The sequence below is a fragment of the Desmodus rotundus genome, chromosome 12 (genome assembly GCF_022682495.2).
Source record: "Desmodus rotundus isolate HL8 chromosome 12, HLdesRot8A.1, whole genome shotgun sequence".
NCBI classification, from domain to species: domain Eukaryota; kingdom Metazoa; phylum Chordata; class Mammalia; order Chiroptera; family Phyllostomidae; genus Desmodus; species Desmodus rotundus.
Genome location: NC_071398.1, coordinates 94,523,816 through 94,545,327, shown reverse-complemented (window position 1 = coordinate 94,545,327; position 21,512 = coordinate 94,523,816). Strand labels below are relative to the sequence as shown.

General features: G+C 54.1%; 1 protein-coding gene across 1 annotated transcript in view; it reads left to right on the top strand.

Annotated features, from left to right (window-relative positions):
- The first annotated feature begins 561 nt into the window (after positions 1-561).
- PAPPA2 (pappalysin 2) overlaps positions 562-21,512 on the top strand; it is a 207,889-nt gene continuing 186,938 nt past the window's right edge. The window contains exons 1-3 of the mRNA XM_024551729.3: positions 562-616; positions 1,532-1,597; positions 2,189-4,016. Coding sequence (XP_024407497.2) covers positions 3,098-4,016 — 919 coding nt within the window. The 5' untranslated portion in view covers positions 562-616; positions 1,532-1,597; positions 2,189-3,097. The remainder of the gene's footprint in view (positions 617-1,531; positions 1,598-2,188; positions 4,017-21,512) is intronic.

Sequence of the window (21,512 nt, the reverse complement as noted above, 5' to 3'; positions counted from 1 at the left end):
ATGGCTGTGTTTTTGATCTGGTCCACTGGACAGAGGAGCTGAGTCCAGCCCACCTTTCCGCACATGTCAGACAGATGGGATCATTGTTAAAAGCCTTCAGAGAGCCGTGGCCGAGCGGTGGGTAAGGCAGGGAGGGGGGAGAGAGGAGGGGGACCTAAGAGAGAGGGGGGCACCTTCTAGTGGCTTTGTGTTTTCACACATTGGAACTGACAGGAGCCCTGCTTCTCTGTGGGGGGTATCTTGAGGGTAGGGGGCTGATGAGGGGTGGGATGGAAAGGAGAGCGAGAGGTGGGGTGTTGGTGGGCAGGGTTATGATGTCACAGCAAAAGTTACAACAGGAGGAAAACACAGAAATGGTTCAACATTTTTTTTTTAACTTTGGACTGCCAAGAGCTGAAGGAGAGTGGTGAGCAAAGGAATGAAGGGGAGAGAGAGAGAAACTAAACTGGAAGCTTGAGTTTTGTGTAGCTTCTTGAAAGCTTATGAATGGATTATTAGCAGCTGAGAGCCAGGAGAGACCTATAGGGGATGCGAGATCATTCCCACAGTAACAGGGGAGCAAAGCACGCGGGATTCTTCTTCCTTGCTGTGTTATCCCTCCTTCCTGAAATGAATGGTAGGAAACCTTTTTCTGAGGGTCGTGGGGGTGGCACGAGGGAGGGGAAGTTTACTTCTCCTTTTCTTACCTGAGTATCTTCCCTCCATTTTAAACTAAGGTTCCTCTCCTTCCTTTCTGTCCTGGTTTCTGCTCTTTTGCTTGCTCTTTCTCTCTCCCCACTCCCCCTCTGCTTTTCTGTCTTCCTCTACATCTCCCCCTACCCCCTTCCAAAGCCCCAATCTTTATTGAGCTGCTTCAGGAAAAAGATAAAGAAATAAAGGACTGAGTCAGGGAGAGATGGAAATGATAAGAGGAATAAGTATAGTCCAGGGTCAACAGATTTGTTTAGTGATGTCCACGTGGCTGTATCGATATCTTCTCGGGGGACTTGCTTTGAGTCTCCAGTGGACGCAGCCCAGGGAAACAGGGTATGCCCCTGATGGGGTGTTTGGGGTACAGCATCCTTAAAGCAAAGAAATCAGTGATTGGCTGGGGCAGAGGAGTTTGGAAGACCCTGAGGAGACCCAAGGCAGAAGAGGCAGCGTGATCTTACTCCGAACTCTGTGGGCTGTAGGTTTTCTTTATGGGCAACACCAGCAGTGGTTTTCGAAGTACAAGTGATTTTTCTTATTGAGTGAAGGACCCAGTATCTCTCTGTCCCTGTTTTGTGCCTACCTGAGGCCAAACACCCTTGCCTGTGCTGAGAATCAGAACTGTGTGTATGTGTGTGTGTGTGTGTGTGCACGCATGCGGGACTGCTGAGGTAGCCTGCACGTAGGCAGCATTATTACAGAGGCGAAAACCACAGTTGTTGCTTCCCTGCCCTAGCCATTCACTTCAGGTCAATCGAAAAATACTTGCTTGGGTCTAGCTGTTCATTTGTGCAAATTACTCGTTTTGAAAAGCATCTTGTCTCTCTATTTGTCCACCCAGCACATGGTGACGTTTAGTGACCAGAGTGAGGAACCTCAGGGAGAATGATCGTCTCCTTACAGCAGGGTAATTGATTTTCTTCTTTTTCCAAGTGTCCTGTGTAAAGTGCAAGTGGGGTATTCTGTTTTAAATCCCAAGTGATTAAAATGAGAAACAAAAATAGAGGAGGTTTGGGTAACACAGAAGAAAGGATGCAAGTGGTCCCTAAAAGGCTGGTGTGGATTTACTAGGCAGGGCTGCTCCCACACGTGTGAGTGTGTGAGTGTGTGTGTGTGAGAGAGACACAGAGAGAGAGGTGGGGGGAGACGCACCGAGAAGAGGGCTCCAACGCTGTATTGATTGTTTGCTATTGATTGTGTAGGCTGTGACTGCTGAGAGAGAAAGCCCGAGACGTTTCTTGGGGAAACCGAGAGTGGTGTCTGTCCCCTGTGCCTCCTCGGTGAGGTGGGGAGGTTTTCAGCAGGAAGGAGGGGACAGGGAGTGGGTGGAGTGATACACTGAACTTATTAGCTTTGACATCATCATGGTCTTTAAATGAAACAACCAAGGAGATAAATCCAGGCAGAGAGGAAGGGAGACGGGGAGCAGGAGGGACCAGAGCAAACAGGTCCCCTGAAGTGTGTGCTCTTCCTCTCCCTCTCTTGTCCATCTTCCCAGGGATCCACAAGACTCCCAGAGGGTCGAGTCCAAGGCTCACAGACTCATCAGGTTATTAGGACGTCAGACCAGCACCCCAAAGGAGAACTTGACAGAGACCTGCAATGTACTGACCAGTTGGAAGGGGATTTAAAAAGAAAAACAGAACCTTCTACCCTCCACCACCCCAAGCCCGGAGCTGAGAGGAGCGTTCCGACCTGCGAGGCAGACTGGAGGCTGGACGGACTCGGGCAGAGGGCACACCTGCAGAGTGAAAGTTAAGTGCCCTCTTGGACCTTTGTGCACCCCGATGCTGTTTGCCCTTTTCTGTTAGCATCAAACTCTGTGTCTCCGCATACCCTTCTGGGCATTTGTTTGGAGGTGAATGTAATTTAGGTGAAGGACTACAAAGAGAAGGTAACCCCTGGGAAGGACCAAAATGAAAATTAGAGGAGAAGGGTGTTTTTAATGATTTCAGGTCGCGAGGGCTACGTGTTTGTGAGTGAGTGTGTATTTGAGAGGCTTTGGCTTCTGTCCACGTGCCCCTCCTCTAGAATCAGCGAGGGGAGGGGCTGTTGTAAAGGGGGGTAAAAAAAAAAAGAAACCTGAGCTCTCTGGAGGAAATTCAAAGGAACCCAGGGAAAGGAACTTCACTCTGTGAGGAGCGAGCTGGAGCAGGGAGGGAGGTGAAGGGAGAGGTGAGGGTGCACACCGGGTGGGGTGTGGAGACCACGTGGCACGGCCCCCGGAGCAGGTAGCCAGGAGAGGCACTCTTCTGGGGCTGCCTGAAAAAGTTTGGTCTGTGAGCAAAACAGTTTCCCTGGTGACCGGGAGTCCACAGCTGGCCGGCTCTTTCTCTCCAACTCCCCATCATCCCGCTGTGGTACCCAGAAGTTGACTTCTGGTTCTGTGTAAAGAGCTGGGGGAAGCATGATGTGCTTAAAGATCCTGGGAGTAAGCCTGGTGGTTCTGGCTGGGTGGGCCATCAGCACGGCCAGCTCTGAGCTGGGCTGGTCACACAAACGGTCCCTGGCTCAGAGGGGACACCTGAATGAGGTGCCGTCAGAAGGAGAGCGCTGCTGGCTGGGGACCAGGGTCCGAAGACCCAGAGCTTCTCCCCAGCATCACTTGTTTGGGGTCTACCCCAGCAGTCCTGGCACTTCCCTGAGGCCCTATCCTGTGGGGGATCCAGGCGCCCACCATGCAGGACGCAGGATGCCCACCGCCCAGGAGATTGCTGCAGGCAGGGTCCGCCCGGCTCCGACTATGAGCGCAGCCGTGAGGAGTGAGGCTGAGCGGCCTGCTGCCCTGTGGGTAGGGGATGGTCCTGTTGGGCAGCCGGAGCTGGTGGGAGATGACGACACCCATCTTGATGACCAAGGATCTGTGAAGTCTCTAGGTGAGGCTGGGACTTGGGGACACTCAGCCACGGCTGCCACCATGACCACCACCTTCGCACGCCAGAGGGCACCCAAACCAGAGACCCAAAGGCAGGGTCTGGCCAAGACAAGGCGACGTCGCCAGGTGGTGAAGGGGCAGGCAGAGGGCGTGCGTGAAGACCTCGATGTCTCTCCCCAGCATTTCCAGCCTTGGCCTAAGCATCCCCTTAAGCACAGGGTCAGAACCAGCCTTTTGGAGGACAGTGTCCAGAATGGCAAAGGGAACTCCTACCGGGAAGCAGAGACCTCGGACTCCCATGGAGGAGGATTGCCCGTCTTGTACTTCTCCGGGAGGCGGGAGAGGCTGCTGCTGCGTCCGGAAGTGCTGGCTGAGATTCCCCGGGAGGCGTTCACAGTGGAAGCCTGGGTGAAGCCGGAGGGAGGTCAGAGCAACCCAGCCATCATCGCAGGTAATACCCCCCTCCTGGGCTTCTTGTGCTCCTTGGGATATGACTGGTTTCATATTTGATGGGGTCAGACCATGGGGGTGCAGAGGGAAAGGGATGGACAGAGCAGGAAAACCAGAAACAGCTGGCCAGGAAGAGGGGGTAAGAAGAGCCTTTCTGCCCCAGCACAGGAGGACTCCTGGCCTCACTATGATAACGATACAGTAACTGGGCAACCACAGAGTGTCTGTCCCTTGTATCGACCTGCGGTTCTGCACACCGTGCTGGCACTTCGGAGACCTCTAGCCCCTCTCTCCCTCCTCTTTAAAGGGGAAGGCCTCTGGTTCTTTGTCACTGGGGATGGGGCTCACATGCCATTTCTCGTAGTCCAGTAGGAGAGACCAGGCAACTCTGAAGCCCCGTGAGAGCCCAAGAGCCTGGGTGGTGAGTGGCGCCTGGGCCAGACAGCCGGGTGCTCAGCCTCTGTGTCTGGACGGGTGCCCTGTCTTTGAACTTAGCAGATAGCTCCTACCTGGTCCAGGTCCTGGGGGCCCCTCACAGTCACAAGTGAGCCTAGGGGCATCGGGGTCAACTGGAAAGGGTGGGCACTCACAGGCCAGGACCCTGGTTGCTAGCCCTGGCGATTGGGAGAGGAGGCTGAAAAGGCACCTTGTGTAACGCCACGGGTTTTGTCGGAGGCAGCCTCTGGGAGCATCACCCAAACCTGTTTTCCACTACACTCAGATCCCGGTTTTCCCAGGCAGTCACCCAGCTGAGCGGGGTCAGAAAGAACCACCTCCCTTGTTTTACTGAGGGGGACTCGTTTCAAACAAGGGGTGGGGATGACACCTGGCACTTCATCATTCCGTGTCATCCCTTTGCGCCCCCTGCGACAGAACCTCCCACAAGGCTAGGCACACGTAGAACCACTTTAAGCTTATTCGTTTGGATTGTCCACACCACCGGTGGGTGTTTGCAGGCCCAGTATGTGGAGAGGGAAACCGGAGCGGCACGGAGCCAGGCTGGGCCGACTGGGAATGGAGCTCTATGGCCAGGGAGCGCTTGACAGCCATGCAGATGAGCAACGTCTCAGGTTGCTGGATGCTTGCAAATAAGTGTCAGACCAGAGGGAGAAGTCTGCAAGGGGAAACCTCTTTCAGTGGGATGTTGCTGGAACACCCCTCCTGGACACACTGTCTCCCCGTCTTTGGCTGTGATTTCTCCTCTGGAAGCTGGGATTCCCAGACCCTGAGCACTGCAGAGTTGTGTGGTTTTGCTGTGCTTTGTTTTGGGGTGGGAGAGGGTGCGAGGCAGGGGAGAGAGAAGGGGCTGGGCTGTCACGTAGGTGGGGTAGAGACAGAGGCAAAGGGAGCCCTTATCCTGGGGCCAAGTGGCAGAAACGATGAGATGATTATCTGACCAGAGTTGGCAGTGCCGCCGCTTTTCCCAGATGACATCTTTGTGCTGCCGGATCTGGCTTCCCGGTGCCCATCTGCCAGGGGGCTCTGTGCTTGCGACTTGCCCGGAGTCCTAAGCTCCGTTCGCCCCTCCCCTCGCAGTAGCAACGAGGGCCCAGGATCAGCTCCTGGCGGCAAGGCATTAGGGAAAGATCCAACGGAAGTAGATGGGGAGGCTCACAGAGACACTGCTCTGGGCTGTTGAACCTGAAACGTGGGGAGACGGACTCCTGAGTGTGGGTCCCTGGCCCCTGTCCTGACCCTTCTTGTCATGACTTGGTTCCACTTACAGCGCTCCTTGTGACATCTCCCCCACCCCCAGCTCCGCCCAGCACCCCCCCCACCTGTCCGTCACCACCAGCCGCCCCCCATGTTGCCACGGCATGCACACTCAGACCCTTCTCCCAAGCGCCCATCTGAACCCTCTTAGCCGCCCCAAGCGTGCAAAATCAGGCAGGAAATCTTTTGCAGACAGTCTAGCTTCTGGGGTTTCTTTCTCTTCAAATCCAAGTGGCCCCTCTGGTGTACTGGTGTTTCCCCTTAAGTCCCAACACACCAGGAAGGTCAGGGGGTGGGGGGTGTACCTAGGGCTCTCTCCTCTCCAGCTTCCACCCTGTGTCTCCCTTCAGCCTTGAGCACGTCAGAACATGTTCGGGAAGGATTTAGGGTAAAAGTCTGGGGAAAATGGGGGGAGGGAACAGGCCTTCATTCTTAGGATTGTAGCAGCCACACTCCCGAGGGCTCAGGCATCCCTGTCTCCTTGCTGTGTGAGCTCCTAAGCCTCAGGGCCCGTGGTGGAGAACCCTGCAGGGGCCGAGGTCAGAGGCAGCCCCTCTCCGGAAGGGAGGTCTCTGATTCGCACTCATTTACTCCCCTAAGAGAACAGCCCATTTTCCTCTCTCGCCCTGGCCCTGGTCCGTTGGCAGGTTGTGGCCTGTTCTTGGGGTGACTGCCCCCCACGCCGCCCCCAGTGCAGGATGGCAGCTGCTGGGTCCTGTTCCTGGGAGTGGGAGCCCGTCAGCTGCCCACCTGCTGCTGCTGCACTGCCGCAGGACTTGGCTCCCACGCTCTTTCCCAACGGCCCCCAAACCTCAGCCTCCACAGCCCTAACTTAGACCTGGTGTCCAGGTTCTCGATCTACCCACCGGGGGCATTTTCTCTTCATCACAGACATCAAGGAACTCAGCCACACCTGCCAAGGTGGAGAGGGACCGCTGAGATGTGGGGCATCGGGGAATACTTCCCACACAGGGCACTAGGTGGCAGTGTTGCTGCACGCACAGGAGAGCTGGCCAGCCTTTGGAAGCCACGTAGTGGGGAATAGTGGGGAATGTTCTGGTTTCCTGGAGGGCTGTCTCCGCCCTGGCCTCTGGGCTGTGTCTAATCATCCCCTCCAAGAGGGTGGCTGGTAGGCATCCCTTAGGGTTGACTTCATCCAAGTCTTTTTGCAGGGCCTGTGTGAAGGGGCCACACTGGCATTTTGGGGGTAGTGACTAACTTTTCCCTTGGAGCAGCTAGTAAGGTATATAAATGTCAAATCACTATGTTGTATGCCTGAAATTAATATAATGTTGTATGTCAACTATACTTTAATTGAAAAGAGCTTTACTTTCCAGAATGAAAATTAGGAAAAAAAACATCAACTAGGGTTACCTCCCTATCCTCTCCACAAACTCCCCCCCAAAACAGGAAGTTGCGTTCCAGAATGGAATGCCATAGTTTAGGGCCAAGGACAGTGTGGGCCCGCTGATGTGAGGTGCTGAGTTTCCCTCTGGCCCGCAGAGGGGAGTAATCCTGAGAATTAGACCCTGTGAAGTTACTGCTCTGCTGCGGCTTGGAAGCAGGGCAGCGAGGTCTAGGCAAGTGCTAGGTGCAGCTGCAGCTGAGGAGTACGTGCCACCTAGGAGCAGCCTGAGGTCAGGAGCCTGTTTGGACAGCCACTGGAACTCAGCCGTGGACATAGCCAAATTCCGTCCCATCCCAGTGTAAGCGCTCTAAGCTCCAGCACCCAACCCTGAACCCATCCTGTTCCTTTCCCTCCTTCTCAACTTCCTTTCCTCTCCTTCACCCCCAGCATACACAGAAGAAAGCCTTTTAATAGGTTTCTCCTCACCCGTGATTGATTTCAAATGTTCCCTGAACTTGCCCAGCCGAGCAGCCACCTGCAGCGCCAGCCGGCAGGAGGCCGAGCCCGTGAGTGCTTGGCGGGACTGGAGCCTGATATTCGTGGGGGGCCTTGCTGTGCAGAGTGCCGTGAGGAGCACACAGGGGTCTAAGAAACGGTCCCTGACTCAAAGATGAGTTTTCCCCTCTGAGGATCCAAGTTTCAGAGCATCTCCCAGTGCAGAACCCGGGAGCCAGACGGACCTGGAGTCAGACCCCATCTCTGACGCTTATCAGCCCCGGCTGGGGTCTTTGGCATCCATCGCACGGTCCTGAGTCCTGGTTTCCTCACATCAAAAAACGAGATAATGTCTTGCAGCGTCGTTAGGGTGTCTGAGCCAGTCGGGTATGTCAGTGGTCAGCAGGCGGCGCGAGCTGTGGGATCGGTTCACCGTGCGGCCGTCACCACATGGAGGCCATCGTTCCCGAGTAACCTATTTGTCTTTGCTTCTACCCACTAACCTCTAATTTCTACCTGGGAGGGTTACTCACTTTAATTCCTTAGAATGTTAGCTTGCTCGTCTGTCAGATACGAGTGGTGGCGGACAGGGTTTTTGTACGCAGGGGTCTCAAGGTGATGGAGGCCACGGTGGAATCAGAGGCCTGGAGGAACTCTTATCCTTAAACTCACCTGTTCTTTTTAACCTGGGCAGGATTCATCTGAGGAAGCTGGACAAGGGTCCTAAAGTTTCTGTAGGGTCATAAACCCTTTCGAGAATCCAGTGAAAGCGCTGATCACCCCCCGGAAGGTGTGCAGGTTCATGTAGTTTACGTAACTTCGAGGGCTCCCTGGGCTTCCTGGCGGCCAGAGTCCACTGACGTCAGGCTGGACGCCTGTTGTTTGGGCATATTGACAACTTCTTGTTGTTGTTGCTGTTGTTTGGAATGACACCTGAGTACGAGCTGGCAACCCCTTTTCCCAGTAAGAAGTTTTGTTCACGTGGAGGGTGGAGCTTCACAGAAGACAGATTCACAGACACAGGTGTGTCAACACAGACATAAAGAGGGTTTCGAGGGAGGGCTGTGGGTGCTGTCTCCCCCTTTATGCAGCAGGACTCAGTGGGAGCTGAAGAGCCACGCCAGGCCTTTCCCAGAGCTCCTCTGAGACGAGTGTCCCGTCCCCTGCTGTCACCGTCCCCACGTCAGAGCGAGTGCCTGGGGGCTGAGTGGGAGAATCATGGCGTGAGGGCTGCTGTCGGGCCCTGGGGTGGGGTCTGTTTACCCACCTCGACTAGGAGAGATCCGTGAGTTCGCACAAGGTGAATCAGCAAGGTCCTCCAGAAGAGAGCAGTGTCTGGTGGTACAAGTAAAGCGATTGTCCCCCGGCCCTCCGTTCCCAGTCCGGGGCTGGCCCCCTGGTGCCTGCAGCCCTCCTGGGTCTCCTACAGGAAAGGGCACTCCCGCCCGTCACGTGTGGCTTTCTGGGCACGTTGCTTCCTGCCTTGTTAGTGCTGTGCGTCTCGTTTCTGCGTGCTGAAGTTCCCCTGGAGCCAAATGCATGCCTGGTTCTCTGTGGTCACCCCAGAATACTTCGGGCAGGGTTAGAGTCTCGGTTGTGTTTATCGGGCACATAAGCAGAAATTTAGGTTGCTGGGTATCCATTTAGAGTGAGGAACCATCTGAAACTCGAGGCTTTTTGTGGAGAAGCGGGGCAGCGACTTCCAAATTCTGCTTTTGCTGCCCGCACAGGTGACTCGGGGGCTTCCGAGGGGAGCTGCTGGGCGCGGGGCTCCCCTCCTGCCTCCAGCAGGAGTGGCTCCTGCCTCCTCTGTCTCAGGTGAAGAAGAGTCCTGTTACTTTCAGAAAGCATAAGCCCCACGACTCTGGAGTAGAGCTTGGTGTACGATGACCTCAGGGCTGCATCTGGCCCAAAGCTGAAGACCGGTTTTGAAAGTGAAGTTTTATGGAAACGCAGCCACATGCGTGCGCTCTCCGTGGCTGCTTCCGAAGCCACGTGGCCGGCTTGAGTCGTGGCAGCCGAGGCCGCAGGGCCTGCACAGCCGGCAGTGCTGACTGCCTGGCCCCGTGTCGAGAAGGTTTGCCGCCTGTGCTCTGGAACATTGCCTCTCCCCTTAAACACGCACAGAGACCCCTGGGGTTCTCCTTAAAGTGCCATGGCTGCCTTGGGATTCTGCCTCGCAGTCTTCCAACCACGGGGCTTCACTGACCAAGGACGCAGGTGCTGCATCTGCTCAGAGGCCACCCGTGCCCTGGTGTGGCAGGGACACTGACGTGCCTGCCCCTGAGGGACTCGTCTGTCTCCTGATAGCCGACTCTGGCTTGAAGACTCTCAAGGCTTGTAGAACATTCCTCAGACGCGTGACTTTCACCAGAACTTGCTTCCCGCTCCCCTTCCTCTGAGGCCCGGCTTACATGGCTGCCTGATGGCTCTCCCAGCCTTTCTCCGCCCCGCCCTGCCATCCCCCCATACAACACTCTGAACATTCTCTGTGTCTGAGCTTCGGAGCGCTCGGCCACTGCTGTGTCCCTGGCCTGCGTGGTTTAGGGCCTGCGGTCTGACTCACAGGGTGGGGTCCAGGACTCGAGGCCTCCCGGTGTCCAGGGTGTAAGCTGGGGAAGGACAGGCCCTTTCGGGTGTGGCCCAGAGGGCTTTCCTCAGAGCACGACCCTGTGAGTGTCCTACCGTCCCTGACCTGCTTCAGTGCCTGATCCTGTGCTCTTCCCCAGCCTTCCCTTTCTGCCTCTCTCTATGGAGACAGTGCAGTGGGCTGGAGCGCCATTCACTGTGCTCTGTCCCCTTCCTCTGTGAGCTGCGTGCCCGCTTCCCCTCCTCAGGAACGAGGTGGAAGCCCCTGGATCTCTCATCACGGTTCTCGGGTGGAGCACAGGTTGTCGGGTTGGAAATACCCAGGAGTGATAGGGGCAGGGCTGGGGACTCGGAGTCACCTTGGGCAGGCAGCCTGGACCAGTCCAGCCATTTGCCTGTCACTCGCAAGGCTTTGTTCTCCCCCCCCCCCACCCCTGCTCCATCCTTCCTGCTCTTGTTTACGGTTCCTCTGGGGCTGCCATCTGAGTCATTCAGAATGTGTGCACCAGGAGGCCTGGCTCCTGTCCCCGTCCCAGTCTGTGCTTTGGGGAGGCCAGATAAACAGGAGGGGAGGCTGCACCTTACTTGGGATTCTGAGCCTGTACACCCTGAACGTCCATTGTGTCCAGTTCCTGATGCCATAAACAAGTCCGTAAATTCTGGGCTTCTGCACTTCAGTACACGGAATTAGGATACTCTGGGGGCTCGTCAGTTCCTTTCTGCTCCCGTTATACACCCCGTAACTCCAGCGCCTCCCAGAAAGCATACCTCTATGCTAAACTTGTGTCTGCAAAACAATAGCATCCTCTGCTTCCTGTGGCCACTACCTGCCTTAAAACCATCCTGCTCTTTGATCTTTTTTAAAAAAACAGAACATCCGAGAAATGAAGTGTAGCGGTCAAACAAAAACACCCCGGTCTCTTTATGAGTCAGAAGTACGTGGCCAAGAGGAGTGGTTCTGTCCAAAAATGCAATGTGGTCCTTGGAACCCAAAGTCTCAGAACCTTTTGAAGTCAAAGCATTGCCATGGCAACCAATTGGGATGCCATATTGAGGCATTATGGCTCATTTCTGAATTAGAAGTCCAGCTACCAATCAGAGGGGAAGTCACAGCGCTTAGAAGTCAATCAGCTGGCGAATCAGCATGCCGCTGGTGACTCAGCATTTGCTCACTTTCGTACAGATAATTGCTGCGCATTCCGGGCCAGTTAGGGGAGAAGTTAAGTGGTTTGGTTCTGTCTGTTTATCCATCCGTCCATCTATCCATTCATCCGTCCAACGCTGTTTGAGCTGCTGATAGGTGAACTACCAGGCATTTAACCATGTGCCGGAGAATTAGGACTGAGTGAGGCAGGGGCTGTCCCTGGGTGGTGCTCATTGTCTGCTGGAAGGCAACCCGCAGCTGATTTTCACAACCCCTGGGTGGGCCTGGGCTGCCTAGAGAGTTTGAGGACTCCTCGAGGCTGGGAGAGGAGACCTGGTAACCAGAGAGCAAGAAGGAGGCCCGGGAGGCAGCAGCCTCGGGGGAAAGAGAACGGGGCAGAGCTGTCGGTGTCAGGTGGCACAGGGGCGCCCACCAAGCCGGCAGTCCTGAGGGGGGCTCGTTGGGCGTAGCAGTCAGGAAATCCGTGGTGGCTCTGGGGAGAGCTGTTGCACTTCACGGTTGGGGGGTGGGGATGGCGGAAGGGACTCCAGCGAGTGGAGATGTGAGTGAGGGGAGAGGCAGTGTGGACAGCGGGACTCTGTGGCCGCACTCTGGGAGCCGACCCGGGTCAGAAGTAGACACAGGTTCCTAGAGATTTGTTGTCAGTCAAGGGCGATGCAGAGCTCAAGGCCCTGTGATAGGCACCGGTAGTCTGAAGCAGAGACAGCACAGACGCTCAGGGAGTCTCAGAGACGGAAAGCATGCGAATGCGAGCTTAGTTGTTCCAAGAAGTTATTGAGACGTTTGTACTAGACCAGTGCTCATGTGCTGCTTACTCTGTGCCAGGCCCGACTGTGCTCACGTCACGAACGTGAGCTCACGGACAACTCGAGGCAGGAGGTGGAGGAGCTGGAGCACAGAGGGGCGTAGGGTGCTGCCCAGGGTCGCACGGCGAGTTCAGGCGGCCACGAGACTTGCACCTGAGTGCTCTTTCCAGCATGCGGAGCCATCTCTCACTCTCAGGGCCCCAGCAGTGAGCTGAGAAGGACCCCTCCCTGTCTCAAAAATACCCTTCTCAGTCCTGCTTCCCCTGTGCCCTCCAGCCCAGCACAGGGAAGCTTTGGCCACATGGATTCGAGTGGTCTCTCCGCTGAGGGACCACTTTCTCCTCCAGCTGGCCGACTGCACCGAAGGGAATGTTCTCCAATACAAAGCAGTTCAGGTCGCCTTCCTGCCGAAAACCCTTGGACGGCCCTGCTGAGCGCTCAGGATAGAGTTCCGCTTCCTTAGGAGGCCGTAGGCACCCCTGCTTAGCTCCTCTGGCCGATCACTGCCCTCCAGGGTAGATACACACTCACCCACACGTACGCGTGTGTGCACATGTGTGTGTCTCTGCATGCTCATACACACTCAGACCCCACTTGCTTACACTTATGCACACACGCACGCCCACTCTTATTCAACTTCCAGTGACCAAACTACTAGCAGGAGTTTCTGTCTTTCCAGGCCTCTGACCTCTGCCCTTTGCACTTTTTTCTCCTATCAGGCAACTCCTCCCCCAAACCTAACTTACTGTTGTCACTCCAGGGCTATTGTTTAACTGACACCTCTTCCAGGAGCTCTCCCTGGTCTCACTGAGGTGGGCTTGTTCTTCGACGGTTCCCCTGTGCCCTGTCCTCAGCCTTGTTGGGGCACATAGGGCACTCACCCTCACTCTCACCTGACTTTGTCTTGGGGAGCTGGGGGCTGATGTTAACCAAATAGGCATGGCCCTACTGCCACGCCCTTTCGTTTCTAGGTTACATGGGGCTGGGAGCTGCTTGAGGTCAGGGCTGGACTTAGTTATTGCTGCACCCACGGCACGCAGTGCGCCCTCTGCACATAAAACTTGTCTAGTACCTATTTGATAAGAGATGAATGGGTGCGTGAACCAACAAAGGGGAAGACTCAGTCTGACAGACTCAGAAGTGAATTCTTCTCTTTGGAAGCAGGCACAGAGAGACGTGTGATCTTTCAGCCCCGACGGTTTGGAAGCTGGCTTCCATGAGGTTTGCGATCCACTCAGTACCAACAGAAGGACCAACAGTCACCTTCCACCTCGACCGCCCACATCTGCCTACAGTTGACCACTCGCCTCCAGGAACTGGTCTCCTGGAAAAATGGAGTGGAATCGCAGCCTGGTTTAACTGTGGTGGTTTTTAAACTTTCAGAAATCATTCAGTTTATTTGCTGCTTCGGGTTCGTACATATTGACTCTTTCCATTCTCCCCCTAGAACTCTTGCTGTGTTTCGGGCGCTTGCTCACGTGGTTTCTGTGGGTGGGAGGGAGGATAAAGAGGAGAGCGTGCCGGGGCGGAGTGGGCTGACCAGTCTGAGGAAGAGGCTTTGGTCCTTTGGTGCTTTCTGTGCTCTTCGCAAGTTCTGACGTTATCACCAAATGCTTTTTTGGGAGGATGGAATTCTATTAACATAAAACACTTACAGGCAGTACCTGGCTCAATTTATTTTTTAGTCTGCTCACTTACTAATTCAATTATTCCACAGATGTTTATTGAACGCAGAGGAGGTATTCAAGATCTATTTTTGAAATAAAGTCCAACTTTATGCAGAATAGTAATAAACACTAACCACAGCAGAGATCTGTTTTAGACATTGTTTGTGTCAGGGCACATCAGCTATTTGAAGTAATTGCACAATAAAATACCCTCCTAACCCGTCTTGTGGCATGCATCCTGAGAGTGGAGGTAATCTTGGGCACGATTCCCTCCCTGGGTGTGGCAGTCTTACTGGGCCTTTGCACAGAGTGCAGGGTGTCATTGGCCTGGCCTTGGCCAGGACCAGCCGTGGCAGAGGACGGGACTTAAGGAGGAGGCCCTGCCCACTCTGGTTCCCTTTCCGAAGTGAGGTCTGGGATTTAGGAAAGGCTTGCTGTATGTCGGGCTGCAGAAAGCTGGGCAGGACAGAGAAAGGCAACTGCTTGCCCTCCTCTTCCCTGTGCTTCTGTTACCATCTCTTTTCGGGGCCCTGTCTCCCACTAGACTGCCTCCTTCCTTTTCTCTAGCTGTTGGTGGTTCAAGTTCAAGTTCCTCAAGCTTAGCAGTTGGGGACTTCAGATTGCCTGCAGGCTTCTGGGGGCTTAGCTGGATCCCAGTCATCTATGTGTAACCTTAGCACCCAGGGTAGGGCTTGGACTGGAGTAGGTACTTTGGGTTGAATAAATGGATGGAGGATAATCTGGTCCCTTCCTACCCGTAGAACTTGACCTCTCCTGACTCCCCAGAGTCAACTGCCTTATCAAGCCAGGGAAAGACTTCCCTGACTTCTCTCCGCTCCACCTGACCCACCTATTACCAGCTCCTGGCCTCTGTACAATCTGTCTCCTCACCTTAACTGTTCTGCCCTTTTCTCTTTATTCATCTATTTTTTTTTCTTAATGTAGTGGCTAGGGATTCAGGATCTGGAGCCAGATGTTCTGGGCTTAAGCCCTCTCCTAGCTGTGTGAACGTGGCAAGGTAAAGTCCCCTCGTCTGTGAAGCTGGAGTGAGTGAGGGTCCCTTCTGTCCAGTAGAATTGCTGTGATTGCTGTGAGTTCATAGACGTCACAGGCTCAGAGCTGTGCCTGGTGCACAGTGTGGGCTCAGTCAGTGCTAGTTGCCTTTTTCATTGTTCCGAGGTGATGTGGTGGCAGAAAAAGGACCCAGCGCCGTGCCTTCAAGTCACTGCCAGCCAAGCAGGCCCGGGCGGTCACATCCCTCTTCCCCAGGGCCGCCCCTACCCGCTCCAGCCCGTGGGCGCTCTCTTTCCTTCGCCCTCCTGCACGGATGTGCTTGTGTGACCGTGTGATATGATGGAACGTTGGATTATTTGTAGTGAAACCTCAATGCCCTGGATTCCAACTAGCCAGCATCCTCAACTCACCCTAAAGTTAGTTGTTCCCCCTTTTAGGACATAGAGGCACAGGATTAACAATGAAGTCAGAAGAGAGGTCCAGTAGAAATAAAACCTGTCCATGGAGGTGGGGTTCAGCTCAGTCCTTTCCACCTTCTGCCGCCACTATCACAGGATGTGTCCCAGCAAGAAGTGGTCAGAAGGATGAGGACCTTTAGGTCCTTCAGGATGAGACTGGAGACTCCAGGCACAGAATCTGGGGACGGTGGTGACCACCCAGCCCGGCCTCTCCTTCACAGGCAGGACTCTGAGGCTCCGAGAGGGAAAGGCACCTTCGAGGCATCACGTAGCAACAGGCTGGGGCCACATCCCCAGGTTCTTGGTTCCCAATCTGGTGTTATTTCAACACTTCAGGTTGCCTCGGTTAATGTAAGTCTCTTAGTGGAAAGCAACAGAAAACCTTTTAGAAAGATTTTCAATAAGAAAGTAAAAAAAATTATGATGATAGTCCTCACGTAACCCGAGAAGTCAGTTAATGAGATCACCTGTTTTCTCGTTCTTGGTTGTTCCCACTCAGAGGTCAGCTCCAAGGGCCCTCTTTGAACACTGGGCTCTGAAGACTCCCCTGCACTCAAGTTGAGAACAGACTCCCCGTGTTCTCTGCTTTCTCCTCAGACTTTCAGACGGGCGTGGCGTTTAGGTCCATGTGCTCGCTGGGTATCCTAGAAAGCAGTCTGCATTCCCCTGGGTTACTCGTGACCACATGGTAGAGGCCGAATGTTCAGATACAGTTAAGTAAACGGAGGCAGGGCACGCTCCCCGAGTGAATAGGAGACACGCCGCACGAGCACTGATGCTCTGAAAGTCATACGGAGTTGTGCGTGAAGCAAACCTGATGTGCAAACATCTAACCTCAGCTGACTGGTCACACGTCTTTTAAATCTGCCCCGCCCCGGCAGGGCCTCTGCCCCATGAAGGGGACAGTGGACTCTGTCTCGGCACTCCTTTGGGTGGCATGGATTCTGCAAATGGCACCTGGTGAGAGGAGTGCCAAAGCAAACCTCTGAGAGGGCTCTCAAAACTATTTACTTGGTGGAGGGAAGGAACAAACAGGAAATTGGCGTGGGTGTTGCTTAGCTGGAGCTATAAGAGTGAGTTCTCAGAGGGACCTTGCTAGGGGAGGGGGGTTGCGGAGGAGGGGCCCATGTCTCCCAGGGCCAGCTTGTGCTGGGCACCGAGGGGTCTTACCAAGGTTACGATATGCAAAGCGCGCCAGGCTGTCTAAGGTGTGGGGCTTCACGCCGTTCTGCTGGCTTCTGTACAACCTACGTTCTGCGTTTGGGGGTTTCTGTCCTTCCTGTTGTGTTGCTGGAGTTCCAGGGACAAACTTTCCCATTTCTGTTGAAGTGGGAGGTCAGGCTGAGAGAGTAGCCCATGGGCAGCAACTCAGCACTGCTGAAGGGTAGCAGCCCAGCCCACCCCTCTTACACCCCGATGCTCCCTCTGCGAGACCACAGGTGTTTACCCACTGGGCGTGGAGGGGCTGTTTGTTGAGTTCCAGGGTCATGGGACCCTCAGAGCTTCTTGAATGCTTAGGAAATCTCATATTGCTTGTTCTCAGAAATCCACATGTTCCCAATTACTTAGGACACTCCCCCCTCCCCTGTCCCTCTGTCCCTCCCTCCCTCCTGGGGATGGAGTGCAAAATACAGCTCGAGGGGGCATCGCTCAGAACTGGGGGGGAGGTGAAAGAGGTCGAACTGCCCTTGATTCTTCTAGATCCTTTGTAGGGAGAGGTGAAAACAGCCCATTCCTGCAGGGAGCTCTGTGGTCAGGAACTGCCCTGGCTGTGGGGAGTGAGTAGAGTGGGGGCGGGGGGTGGCGGTCTTCTGTTAGAGGGATGGAGTCTTTAGATGGTCCTGTTGGGAGGTGACTCTCGGCAGCTCTGCTAACTGCCTCTTGTGGATGTAATTCATTAGTGAGTTACCATTCTAACCATACACACGACATCGGTCTTGTTACGATGAGAGTGGGGGGAAGTTTAAGACGGGCTTCCCTGCTCTCAAGGAGTTTATAATGCACTTGAAGAGACAAGGTCTATATACGTCAAACTGATGATAGTATTCGCAATAAGTAACAATATCAGTGCTTATGTGTGCTAAGCACTGTTTTTATTTATTTTTTACATGTGTGAGTTAATTTAATCTTCTCCAAACCCTGTAAATTAGGGGCTATAATCTCCACGTTACGGGAGAGGAAAGTAAGGTAAAGAGAATTGCTCCATGTTGCTCACGGTTGTAGATGTATCAAGTTTGGTTGACCTAAGGGATCTTATTCCTCAGCCTGCCAGTGAGCTGGAGTAGTAGTAACCAGCTTTTCGTCCTCAGCTGGCTGCTGCGCTGGCTCCACTCGGCCACTTGTGGGTCTGGATCAAGGTCTCGGAGAGTCTGGGAATGAGGCAGGGTTGTCCCGGGAGATCCTCCCGGGGCCGCTGAAGGCCTTGTCCAGTCTCTGGAAGGCACGCTAGAATGCCAGGTGGGCTAGCCAGGTCATTTTTTTCTGGCCCACATGGATTACTTTCTCAGCAAAAGACAAAAAACGAAAACAGCTGACCGCCTGGGCAGTAAGTAATGAATGCCTAAAGCCTTGTGGCTTTTTGCTGCGATGATCAAGGAAGCTTCCTTAGGGACGAGGCCCCCGCTGCCCCCAACTTATTCCAGGTCCATGGCAGAGCTGAGGGCTCACCCATCTGAGTTTCCCTGCCCTCACCTCCCCTGCAGATCCTCCTCGCTGACTCCCACCCTCGGCATGGTGGCCCCCCAAAGGCCAGGGAAGTCCCCGTGCTGAGTCCTGTCATTCCTGCGCATGATGGGAGCATGCCAACCAGGGAGGGCACCCCTCGAGGAGAGGTTGAAAAATGTGCGGGGAAGATGCTCGTGAAGCCTCCCAGGAGCTCTGCGCCGCTCTCATCTGTCAAAGCTGGGGCTCACAGATAAAAGGCCGAGCCTAATCCTGTCTTGAAGGAGGGTTATCTGGCCCAGCTGAAAGCTGCTCCCTGGCCGTCTTTGTTCACTCTCTCCCACTCCGCCTGCTGACACAGCCCTCCTCTCTGCCAGGTCGGGTCTTTGATGGATGGCCCAGCTCCTCCTCCTCGGTCCCTTTGTTCCCCGGGTGCTCTCTGTGGGGGGGCAGGGTGTTGGGTAAGTAGTTCTGCAGAAGGCAGCAGACCCACCGCATGTGGGGAGGCCCCAGGCGCAACATCCTGGGAAAGGACCTTGCCTTGCAGCAGGTTGATTTATGGTCATGACCTAACCTGGCCCTGTTTTTAGCTCGTTTTCCTCCTAAAAACAAACTTCCACCACACAGCATGTTGTTTCAGTTACCCGAGCTGACGCCACTGTGCGTGACTCCTCTGTTTTGCTGAAGAGGACCTCACCTTCCTGGAAGGGATGGGCGTTCTGGAGAAGCAGGCCTGTCACGCCCGATGCTAGTCCTCCCAGAGGTGCAGAGAACTTGGCTGGGGGTGCTTTCCTGGAAGTGAGGCCCCATGGCCGTGTCTACGTCCAGGACAGCATTTCTGTCCAGACCTCAGCCTTATCTTCTGCCACCTCGGCCTGTTGTTAAATGGTCCTCTCTGTGGGACCCTGCCATGGGTAGATGTTCCCTCCAGAATGGCACTTTGCCCGAGGGAAGCTCAGTAAGTCTTACCACATGTGCTGTAACCCGAGGGTGTCGGGTCCAGAAGGAAGCCACTTACTAGGTGACGGCTGGAGAAGTGTGCATCTTACGTCATGGAAAGGCCAAGCACCTGCAGCTGCACAGCAGAGAGTGCTTGGCCAGGTGCAGCTGCCGGGCTTTTGGGGTTCCCCCGAGACTGGTGGGAAGTGCGCCTTCTGGGAGTCAAGAGTGTCATGGCTCAGTGTGACATCAGGGGCAGGGTGGATGTGAGGCAGGAGCTAGAACTTGGTCCTCCCTTGATTGTGTGGGAAATTCACAGCTGCCTGAGGCAGGCCTTTGCCACCAAGGGACTCTCAAATGGCGTGGCTGGGTACAGAGATGGCAGCCATACTGCGAGGGTCAGCATGCTGCAAAGTCCACCTTGACTAGGGCGGCCCAGAAAGGTTTCAAGGACAAGGCAAAACTTCAGCTGACGTTTGAAGGGCCAGCCCATCGGTGGGAGGTATTTCAGACAAAGGCTGAGACCGAGTTGGGAGTCTTGGTGCCAGGAAAGTGGTGTGTGGACCACGGAGCAGCGTTTTGATCGGGGAGGCATAACTGGGCGGAATGAAGTCTCACTGAATCTCTCTTGGCATTGGGCCTACATAGCCTCTGAGACAGGGACAAATTTTTTGTCTTTTCTGTTTATTTCACCACTCTGAAATAAGTTCACATAATGTTCTCGGAACACAAATGCTCCTCTGCTTTGAGGAAGAAAGAGTATGTGATGATTCTTTCTCCTCTTTTGTTGTTACCATAAAATAAGCATGCCAAGGACAGGTTGATTCCCCACAGTTCTGAGAAGATTCTTTTTTTCTTTTTCTCACTTTATACTGACTTATGTAACTAGTGGGGTGAATAAACTTCTCTGCTCGGTGTGGTGCCAGGAGCGCTGTGGAAGACTGATGCCGTCTACGTGGTCTTGGGGTCAGGGGACTCCTCCATTCTCTCAAGAGCGGCTGACCAAAGCTTCCAGTAGGGAGGAGAAAGGGAGGCGATCCGTCAGAGCAGTGTGATGGGACCTGTGGAGCAGTGGGAGCGGCTCCTGTGGGGACCCTCTCCCTTCCCTTTCTGTTTCATCCTCCCCCAACACAGGATCCTACTGTGCTGGTCACAGACCCAGGGAGAGAGCAAGGGAGGAGCAACTGGGGATGGGCGCCACTGGCTGGGAAGCGAGGTTTCAGTTGAGTGCTCCTCGCTTTAGCTTCCCTCCCGCCTTTGGTCATGGTCCTGGCTTTGGGATAAGAGCGCTCCTTCTCCTTGGGGTCCTCTAGAACTGATGACTAAGTGTTCCATGTTGCCAAAAACCCTGAGGGGCCACCCAGAAATTTTGTCAAATGTTCAGGAGGCAGCCTGTCAGTTTAGGTGTTGGCCACCCTGGAAACATCAACCGCTATGCTTGCCGGTGCCTTCTCTCCAAATCCTTCCCGGGTGGGGTTCTCAGCCTGTACGTTATTTTAGGGTCAGTTGCATTCACCTTCCGGAAGTGCTCTGCAAATTCGCCAATGCCGCACTCACCAGCCCTCATTGTTCTTGCTGCAAAACAACAACTAACAACTTAGGTTCCAGTGTCGGAGATGTTTTAGTGCAGTGGAAAGAGCAGGGGCCCTTTGGCTGAACAGAACTCATTTTGATCCATTTCTGGCCCTTTGTGGATTGAGAGTGTGGACGAATTACTGGAACTCTGTGATGCTCAGTGTTTCGGTCTGTGAGGATATAAAATTCAGCTCGTACATTTGTGGGAGGACTTCACAGGGGTGACACTTGTCCAGTGTCTGGAGCGCAGAAGATATTTAATCAAAAGTAGCTGAAGTCTTTTTTTTTTTTTTCTCCTTTGCATAAGCAGCAGACCTCCCGAGTACAAAGAAAGAGCCCAAGAAGTGGCAAGAAGCGGGGTTCCTCCTCTCCAGGGGCCACACTGACGTACGGCCCCATCAGTCTGTAACACTCTGGCTGTGATGTTTATCATTACTAGGGTTTTTCATAATCACTCAGCGAGACTGTAGCCCAGTTTCAGAGAAGGCTTTTCTCCTGAGGGAAATTAACTCTATTAATTCCAAACGCTGGCACTGGTAATACTAGAGACTTCCTCTACTGGATTTTTCCTGAAGACCCACACGAGAATATGGCCCTGGGAAGCCACCCAGGGTCTCCTCCAAACACGAGTTTTGGAGTTGAGATCAGGAATACAATGAACAAGAAATGCTCGCCCCATTTAGTTTCCTTTCTCTCCAAGCTTAGGTTAGATACAAGGTGGGGCGTTAGAACACTTTTAAATTCAGTAAACATTGATGCGTGATGGAAGCCAGATCCAAGCAAGAGCTAAAAGAATGATCCTTAAAGCGTAGAGATGACACGGTCCGAATATTTGGCTTCAGCACCGCCACCATGTTTCGAGTTACATCATCCGATCTGATTTTTTCTAACCCATGGGCTCTCGTAGTTCAGTTTGGTGTTGAGTGATTTCATAAATCATATTGATGATCTGGTCCCTCTGTTCCTCCCAAGAATGTGTCTCGCATGTACATCCAAAGTTATAAACTCTCAGTTGCATCAGCTGAGTCTGACCACGGAGAGAGTGTTGGCTTGGACTCCATGGGTTT